Source organism: Botryllus schlosseri, chromosome 4, assembly GCF_051294905.1.
Source record: "Botryllus schlosseri isolate E-star chromosome 4, Bs_hap1, whole genome shotgun sequence".
NCBI classification, from domain to species: domain Eukaryota; kingdom Metazoa; phylum Chordata; class Ascidiacea; order Stolidobranchia; family Styelidae; genus Botryllus; species Botryllus schlosseri.
Window position 1 is genome coordinate 27,282,926 of NC_137239.1, and position 10,426 is coordinate 27,293,351.

The 10,426-nt window shown below is 42.7% G+C and overlaps 1 protein-coding gene across 1 annotated transcript; it reads left to right on the plus strand.

Annotated features, from left to right (window-relative positions):
- Positions 1-7,961: 7,961 nt before the first annotated feature.
- On the plus strand, positions 7,962-10,426 carry LOC145438385 (carbohydrate sulfotransferase 1-like). The gene is made up of 3 exons (XM_080315793.1): positions 7,962-8,024; positions 9,296-9,389; positions 10,201-10,426. Exons 1-3 carry the CDS (start codon positions 7,963-7,965, stop codon positions 10,381-10,383), a joined length of 339 nt encoding a protein of 112 aa, XP_080171919.1. The 5' UTR covers position 7,962; the 3' UTR covers positions 10,384-10,426.

Below are 10,426 nucleotides of genomic sequence, written 5' to 3' on the forward strand. Positions count from 1 at the left end.
ATACGTCGCCGTATCCAGTCCCGACTTCACTCAAAACCGATGAAATTCGGGGTCCGGAAGCGATTCGTGACCACCCCCGTCCAGACAAAATGGTTCTGCTGTCATTACACGATATGCGGGGTTTCGTTGCATATTCATTTGCGTACAGTGAAACTTTGTATCGAACCATTGTCGGAATTCTGTTTGATTTGTCTGTACATGTGTTGTTATTGCAGTAGGGTTTAGCACCACAGGAAGTATATTGACAAAATCTTGTCCATCACACAACGATAACATCTTAACTGTCGGCAAACTCAACGGTCATCACTCGTCGTTCGAATGCTTGTAATATCGGTGTGATGTACACAAACCAGCTGTGATTAATCGAGTGTGACACAAACGGTGTCAGTCGTCACTCTCCTGTTTGACTAAACTCGCATATTCGAGCGGGTTGACAGCAATGCGATACATTTGATGTTCACATCGATCCTTATATTTATAGGGCTACCAAAGACCCCCTCCTTTTCCCAAATATGTACAGCCTTCACCCAAATATCTTCCTTTTTTGTAATTTTGTCCTTATTTTCAGCTTAAAATAACAAAAAACACCACGAAAAACGCGAAATGTCGGTCTGATCGATTTCGGTGAGTGACCTTTTATTTAGCTAACTCGCACAACGCAAGTAATTGACGGGTATTTCGGTAGTCAAGTCAGAAGAAATGACATTGTTTTCTAGTCAATCTAATGAAATTAGCGGTATAAATATAAAAAACGTCTTCCCCAATCGTAACTTGCAACCTGTGAAAAACGTGTACCGCAAAATATCCTCATCACCCCCAACAAAACATAGTTGCGAAAAATATCATACTATGGACGTATTGACTCGGTGGAGTGCTACCGTGAGAGAAATACTGTTTGACCCCCTCGACCTAGTCTTGGATTTACCGCTCGAAAAACTCCACCGGAAGAAGCTGTTATCGAGTGTCGCAATCAATGTCAGCCACGCTCCATCAATCTGTTGCTTTGACAAAACTTGTACGTATACGCCAGAGATGAGCATTGATTAGGATTTAGAAAAAAACGTATTTGTGAAATTTTGCTGGATTAGGATTGCATTAGATTTTGAGATTGATTTACTATATCGTACAGGCTACAACTGCCGAGCCCCGTCGTGACGAAATCGGATTAATCAGTTGTGGAACGATAAGTTAGGGCTAACCGCTTATACCCCCAGTTTATTCTTGAAAGCTCTATAGATTACTGGTTAGCTGTATGTTGTGGACGACTGACAACAGTTAGTTATCGCTATTGTACGATTTACACTTTGTGTTATACATTTTTTTGTTACCACCGCGAACTAGGAGATCAATCACGACGACGAGCAACTAGTCCCAATTGGCGGAATACTGTCTGATTCATCTGTATAATCAGGTTTAGCACCACAAGAAGTATATTAGTAGTTTATGAATGAATACAATCTTATCCATCAAACAACAAACAAATAACATCCATTCAAAAGTCACTTGACCAAATTTATCAACCCCCGTATATTAATCGACGTTGTCAACTGGTTTGCGTTGTCTAATTTACTTTCTGCATCCACTTCACTGCTCCACACCAGGTGTATACTCGAGTAAACATATTTATTTAGGCGTATAGCACGCAGTGGGGTCCCTATGGATCACGTTTCAACACTGTATTGGTGGGCACCCAAAAAGCCTTCATAGGCGGTCATGTGACGTTGAAGGAATAACGAAATGGCACGTTAGCGCATGTGTTTTCACAGATCATCGGCTTACCTATGAGCAAAAGCGACGTTTTCCATATAGAGGGTGCGGTAAACGATCGGTTACGGTCCGGAATGAGATGTGGTAAACGTATATTGTGCTGAACGCATCAAATTTGTCCCCATGTCTATTTATGACCAGACTCGATGATAACAAACATTCAAAGGCATGAAAGCACGTACGCAAGTGACTTTGTGAATTTCCTCTTTAGTAAGTTTGCCAAAGCCATGAGGTCTTGCAAATAGGCCAGGCGTCAATTTCTATATTCTACACATGACCGAGTGATCACTATTACGACGTTTGGCATTGGCACTCCAAACAGTGAGATAGACTGATGCTAACAGAGGTCTTGGATGGCCAAGAACCGCAACTGAGCAACACCGTTCAAAATGCTTCGTACCCCGCATCGTACCCGTGTCATTACAGCAGTTGGGTGACGTTGGTATTTTCGGGTCTATCGAATACCTGTTAATGTCGGTGTGGTCATTAGATTTGTGTTTGCTAGTTATTGTTACCTCCAGTCTTTGTCTGATGAATTAAGCCGCTCTCCAGCACATTGCCAGTAGAAAGAATTAAGTTGCCGTATCGGTGTTATCGAAAACACCCCCTTCGCAAGGTCACCTGTTTCGGTTGTCTAATGCACATTCGCTGGTCGAGAGTGTCTCATACTGAGTCGGCGGTGAATTGACGCAACAGGGGGACAATTCGGTTTGTGTTTACTGGTACGCGTTGTTCTCTGCAATGTCGTTAGAAAACAACTTCAATGAATTGATATATCTGTCAATTTAGGGGTATCGGGCTTATAGACCACTATGAAATCTTATTCAAGTATTGCACCGTGAGAGAGAAGCAGACATGGCGGTGCCTGTATAAAAATACTGTTCTCAAATCCACTTTGTCCTCGTTAATATCGGCGAGATACGGCTTTGCATTGACATTGCTGTTGTTAAAATACATTGATTGAATACGATTTATTCCTGGCATATGCTGATCGGTGGTCGAATAATGTATCGATTCAGCAATTCGCACCACCGAGTACCTAATTATGCTATACACGCCCCGCGGACTGCAGAAGTTGACCGCTCCTGGTATAACACATATAGAAATGGTGCAATAGCGACAGCTAACGGTTGTCAATCACACATAAAAGTACAACTAACCAGTAAGCGATAGAGCTCGCAGGGATAAACTAGGAATATATATGTGTGAGCTATGGTACAGGTTTAGACACAAAAAGCTCTGTCTTAGTACTCCATGTTTATGAAAGAGCTTGGCATAACGTCAATGGAGAGATACTCTGATCCGCCCGGACAGAAACGAGTGTATATCGCTTCCGGTTCACACCGCACTGAATTATACAGACTCGCCACGTTCGCCAAATTCTCTAAAGTATCATACGCAACACGCACCGATTTAGCGTCTGAGGGATACTACTGGCTAGGATTTGAAGACAAAATCAAATGCTTTGGATGCAGTGTGTACCTAGAAAGATGGACCGGGTCGAGTGCACGGCGCCATGACGCGAATTGTGTACGAGACGCGCTGAACATACCTATTGTGAAATCGAATTTCTAAAGTTTATTGAGACAGTTTAAAGCCATTGGAAACGCCAATATTCACTTTTCGAATATCGTTGATCAAGAGCACGAGTATCGGGTTAGGAATCTCGACTTGCGAAAGGAGTCGAAGCGTCGCGAAACCTTTGAGAAATGGCCCAGCTATCCCATACCACGGGCGGTCGGCGAGTTGGCAAAACAAGGTTTATTCTACCTCGGTGACCTGGACAGAACGCAGTGCTTCAACTGCTCCGGCGTCCTCCGTAATTGGAGGCCTACAGACGATGTATCTGAAATACACTTGACGTATCGCCCGGATTGTTGTTTCGCACGTGGCGACGATTCGGGGAATGTGGCGTTAACCGAGTACGAACGAGACAATTTGGATAAGTTGCTTGACGACAAAATACGACGTCTCACTTTACATCTGCAAGAACCAGAGGAACCCTCCGAGGACGAAAAGCGATGTCTTGAGCAACTATTTCCTTGTCTTGAACCCGTGAACCCTCGCATGTCGTCGTTGTCAAAAAGAATCGCAACGTTCGACAAGGGCTGGGAACCGAATAAAATTAGAGCTAGTGTTGAACAGTTGGCAAAAGCGGGGTTTTACTACGTTGATTCGGACAGAACCAAATGCTTTTACTGTGACGGCGGGCTTCGTTGGGACCGTGAAGACGAGGCTTGGACAGAACATGCAAAATGGTTTCCGCAATGCGAATACGTACTCCGAACGAAAGGTATCGAGTTTGCGCAACGTATCGAAAAGACACACCCGAATCTCAATCGTCCTGTGATTAGAAACCCCATAACTAGACAAGAGTTGATCAAACGCCAAAAATTGATCTGCGGAAACGTCAGTCGTGCGAGCGAGCTATGAGTTAAATAGAGGCGATAAAACGATTGTAGTGTATCGACACCTTTTTTCGAGACTTGTGTAACTGTGTCCTTTGTGCTGATAACACTACCGGCAAATTAGAATGAATTTCGTGTATTGCAAAATTATTTGGGGAATAAAAGATGATGGGGTGCAGTTGCTTACTACGCGAGTCAGTCGGTGTTAATAAGCAGGCGCGTGGTCGGCAACGAAATACAGTAACTATTTCTGAGGTACTCGAATCAGTTTTGTCTACTATCACAGTTACCAACGTGTTTGAGCTCGACAGTTTTATGGGAACCTACTCTTTTATAATTAGGATAGAAAGCGATTTCACTGTACCGACATTTCTTTAAAACTACTTCTACTTGAGTACTTCAAAGCTATATTTTGTCCTTCCGTTTTGAAGTAAATGTAGCATGCGTTGTAAATCGCTCCAGCTATCTCGATAACCTCGCTAGAATGCGTGGTCTCGTCTGGATCTGTAGTGCTCAGCATGTTGTGTATGCACAGAGAGAGAGACTGCGGTGGCGACTTGCTTTAGTCGAGTAACGGGCGATGTCGATATCACACGCATTCCAAAGTACATCTTGTGAGAATGATGTACCACCACCCCGGCTATTCTAGCTACGACATTGGATCATTTCGCTGTACTAAGGTGGGCCCGACATGGTCGAGTGCGCTCGGTCTTTTTCACGATAGTTTGGGTCGCTTTTACTATTCACATGTTTACACAGCCCCCCCCCCCCCGTATCCACGTAATAGCCTGCACAATACCATCATAGCGTTATTTTTCCGATTTGGCCACGTAAATACCCGACTTTTGTTATCTAGGCCCACATTTTGCGTTACTCGTGGTGTTTTTTTTTGATATGTTAAGCTAACAGGGAGGACAAATTGACAGAAAGAGAGTACATTTGCCCGAATGGGCTGACATATCTGGGAAAAGGAGGACATATGCTCCCTTGAATGAGGCCGTATGGTAACCCCATCAAAATAGGAGGGTCGATGGATACATCAAATGTATCGCATTGTGTTGCTGTCAGCCAGAAAACGCGAGTTTTGTCAAACAGGCGGACAGCATTTATAGGAGTATTCCGAGTCTTTCCAAGTAGGTCTTATTTGGCAGGAGTGAATTGTCCTATTGAAAGCGAGCCGATCCAGCAGGCTGAAAGTAAACACGCATCGTCAAAATTTGATTTACTCTTGTATCACGAAAAGAATCATCGGATTTATAACTATTTGAATAGAATTGTTCTTGTACTTGGTAGGCTCTATATTAGGGTAGAGTGGGGTAAAACACTCATGTAAGGTAAGACGCCCACCATCGCTGTTACCAAACAAAGTGAGTGTTGAATGAGTCACAATAGCCTAACGAATGCCTAATGGTCAGACTGAGCTGTCACCTTAATTTCTGAAGCTGAAAGGAGACTTGGTGAGTTTTACGATAATATATTACTTTTTGACTTGTTTCTTACAAAAATTACCGTAATATAGCTAGGTGAAACGTAACTATTGAGGTCACGGAATGAAAGTTTCTTATTTTATTTAGGATCCTACTATGTTCGATGTGATTTTAGTGTCATTTCATCGTCAGATACACAAAATAACCACCTTGTTAGTGTTTCGAAAATAATGGCGTCCTCGTGGCTAAAACGCGGGGGCGCGTGTTTGAGACCTCTGATGTATCGCATGTGAGTTGTTGGCGGGTAAAGTTGTTATCGTTGTGTGATTTTGCCAATATGCTCCTTGTGGTACCAAATCTAATTACACTAATAACACCTGTACAGACAAACAGAAGTCCGACAATGAGTCGATACAAAGTTTCGCTGTATGCAAATTAATGTACAACGACACTCCCCTTACAACGGAACTGTTTTGTCTGGACGGGGTGGTCACGATTCGTTTCCGGACCCGGCGCAGATTTCATCAGTTTTGGTTAAACCCGGACTGGATGCGTCCAAGTGTCTTTGAGAGTCGGATTTATGCTACATTTTACCCAGTCTAATATATGGAGAAACCAGGAATTTACGTGTCAGTCGGATTTTTTGGACTTTGATTTTGCAATCCTATAGTCGCAGTGGATTCCGATTTCGAAATCTCCCACTCATCCTCACCGAAAGGAGGCTATAGATCGCATCACATATGATCTGTCACAATTCATCCCCATTATTGCACCAACGAGCGCGTTTCAGCCAAATAAGACAGTCCACCCCGATGAAGCGAGCTACCCCAATTCGTCACTATATAATTGAATCTGACATCGCACTCGCAGTTACCGAGTTCTAACGGGAAATGCGAGGCTAAAAGGGGTGACACAGCAATTCTTTGACGGTAACAATCCACCGAATCAATATACCCGTAGTATGATGCCGCAAATATGCTTGGAGGTATTGGCATAACATGTGTTGAGGATATATTTACGACACATACGCGAATACAACTGACTGTCTGCAGCGAAATTTGTTGACTTCGAGCGACAGTGCGTGGCTGCCGAAGCAATATATCCTTAGTATGATATTGTAAATATACGCGTGGAGGCGTTGGCATAACAAGTGTTGAGGATATGTTACGGTACACGCGAACACAACTGATTGTCTATAGCGAAATGAGTCGCTCTCGAACGACAAGTGCGTGGTGAGCTCGTGATCGATCGTACAGACGGGTAAAGCATCAGCTCGATAAATGATCGATTCAAGTTGTATATCATATACAACATACAAAATTAATATCCCGCGGTAAATTGCATATCATTTATAGGCACTGGTATGATTACGCTTGACCAGACGTGAAGCAGTAAAAAGAACCCATCATAAATACATTGTTCGGATCGGACTGTCTGTCCTAAGACGCTAGAACGCGGTATAGGTATGGAACAGCGACATTTGCTGCTTGCACCGAATACTAGGTACGTAATACCGGGGTTTAACACGTTGATGCGAGCAAAATTGAGAATCAACTATTTCTCTAATTACTTATTATATTCTAAATGTTACTTTATTTAAGTTAATCTATGTCGGGGGCGCCTAATACCTATTTCTAATACACGACATTCTTTCTGGTTCTCGATATGACTCAAAATGATACACATATTTATAACCAGAACAGATCATTTCTCCTTACTATTTAAGTCGACAACAAAGCAAGAGCAAGTACGACAGTATGGAACAGACTACAAGCGTCACTATGCACAGCCGAACGTATAGGCACCTAAAACACGCACCAGGATCTCACCAGGAGAAAACTTTATTCACGTCACGACCGGTAATTATTCCTATGACCCCCCCGTACATGAAATCGAGTCAACCGCGAAACGACAAGTCAACCAGGGTGGTTTGACGGGGAATTATTCCTAAAGCCCCGTCACGAAATTGGACCACAAAACGATAGGTCAGGGCGATTTGTCGGCAGGCAACTATTACCAAGCCCCGTCGCGTACGACCGAAGTCAGCAGTACTTTCGTGTCCTTGTCCAGAGGTCGAGCGAGACAGATTAAATCAGGAGTGGAAAAGTACAAGTAGAATTACTAATCAATAAGTTTCATGTCTGACCAGAGTACAAAGGTCAATCGAGATTCTTTGTTCTTTTTCTCTCTAGCGTTAATTATTCCCCCTTTTTGATTGCCGCACACAGGGTCATAAAAGTATTGCTGCAAAAATGAGAATCGGGTAATTCTTTAATTGTTTATTATACTGATAATCTTTGTTTGTTCTTTATAAATCGCGAATGGGGACCTTCCGCACATTTCCTATACTACTGCGGTACATGAGAATTCGATACGAAGATCTGGCTAACGACGCGACGGGAACAACAGAGAAAGTATTCCGGTCAGTGATACTGCTATTAAAATGTCTGCCCGACATTTGGATATGCGACACTGTGAAGGACTACAGTTGAGCAAGCGACACTTTCCTGAACTTTTAATCACATAGCTACCCTTGACTCTAAAAATAACCCGAGCCATAACCCGAACCACAACCCTTACTCAATCCAATCCTCTTCCTCAACTCACGTGGTCAGGTATCGAATATGCAAGACGTTGCGTCGCGTGGTCAAGTGTTTACCGGCCATTAAAGTGGTGATAGTCATATCTTTCCTTATCCGATGGCCTATGTCACCAAGCGTGGCATACTGCGATGTGTTAGTGAGCTGCTGTGTGGCTAGGTATGATTTCAGAGTCATAGTACATCGGGTTGGTCTGATTCTAAATTGAGATAATTAAGGGGCCATGTTCTAGGGTTCTGGTTAAAATCGTTTTTCCCTCGATTAAAATCGATTTTAATCAAATGAATATTTCAAATCATGATTATTTTTTGTTTGTTTTTGTTTTTACTCATAATAACAACAGCACGAACAAAAATGGGATGAATGACGACGTTGTCAATCAATGTGATGAAGGATAACGCTTAAACTTTAATAATATGGGATGTGAATCATCATCGAGATAGCTGAAAACGTTCAACATATGTGATAATGATGGGTCGCCAGAATCATTACTGATCTGTTCCAGTAATAGCGAGGAAACACGTGGAGTCAAATCGGGACCATCCATAATAGTTGCGTCTTCATCTTGATCGATGTAGGGGTTTCTGCCAGCAAACTGGATCAGAGATGAGGGAATCTTTCGAATTCGATAGATACTCCGGATTGCGCTTCGTTTGCTGTATCCACCAGTGCCTCGGAGATAGCAGCGGCATGTCGCAGACAACTAACTAGTATCCGCAGCAAAACGCTAACATTGATTGACGATCGCTCTTTGCTCTTTTCCCGTCTGTCTGTCAAATAGCTGAACTGGATACCGGTGCCGGTGACGAGATGCTATCTCCGGCCGATATAAAATGCACATGATTCTCCGATAATAAACCGCATTCACGCATCTCGTCCGAAAATTCAATAAACCAAAATAATCAATAAAATCAAAATGGCAAAATTAAAATCAAAAATCAACGTAATAAAACCTGATTTAAATCACACCGATCAGCCTGATTTAAACCAAAACCCTACCATGTTCACCTGCTTACTGCGCTCTTATTAGGAAATCTTCAAATGATGGCATAATTATGAATATCAGAATTCCAGGGAAGTTCATTTTCTTAAGGTTCATGGGAATGCCAAACACTCCAGCGAAGGTCCTCAATCGTATTCGAAACTATCTGAACCCCGACGGTAAGGTGCTGAAGAAACAGTGGCAGGTACATTCTCATACGTACTAGGCCTACAGAAGATTTTTTCAGACCTAGCGTTAGTTTTCAGTTCTATAGTCCCCAGAACTGGATGGATCATGTGGAGCAAGTCGACTTACCGCATTGCTCGAGTCCGCGATATAGACGATGAATTGTCCGAAAGGGTGGAATTATGGGTTAAGATTCGCCCAAAGCCCATGCTCTGTCAAAATCGAAGCGAATAAGGCGTCCTTAGGACTGGCATTTGTATGATGTGTCATGAGGGCCTGTGACCGAATTAGCACAGCACTTCTGCACTAGGCCTTTATAAGAAACGAATCTTTGATATAGAAGTACAAGACGGTAAATATCTAGTCGATTACATATATTTGTATGGTTACCAGCCATTCCCACCATGCGGTACAATAGTGACGAATGAATAGTTGTGGGCTGTTTCGCAGAACCTCTATATGCTTTGTCCAGTAGACGCCTAGTGAAAATTAGGTTGTGTTACAATGCCGATGATGGTCATTCTTGAGACAAATAAATCTAAGATAAATCAGGGTATAGCGATAGGGGTGGGATTGAGCTGTTACCTTGGGTGAGGCCGCAAGGGTCGGGCGTTTGGCTCGTTGCTTCGGTTAGAAATATCATGATGTCACTCGAAACAAGTTCATGTTTGTTACTAAAACGATTAAATTGGAAATTCGCTATGTGCCGCTCAAATAAATCGTATATTTTTGTCACTCAGATTACCTTTCACTCGGTCGATAGGCTCACTGTATACAGCTGCTGCGCTAGCTTCTTCTCGTTACATCCGATAACCAATTCATATTTACAGGCAAAGGATTTGTTTGGAGTTGTTCGGGATCCGAAAAATGTGCTCAAGAAATGGAGAGATTCCATACCATTCCAGGAGATCTTAGCAATACAGGAAGAATGTGGCGATGTACTTGAAGAAATGGGATATCGAATGTTTGCAAGCGAAAAAGAATTGAGAAATCATTCCGTGCCCTATTTCTGAAATAATTAATGCGGGAATAAAGACCCATTGTATTTTCAACGCA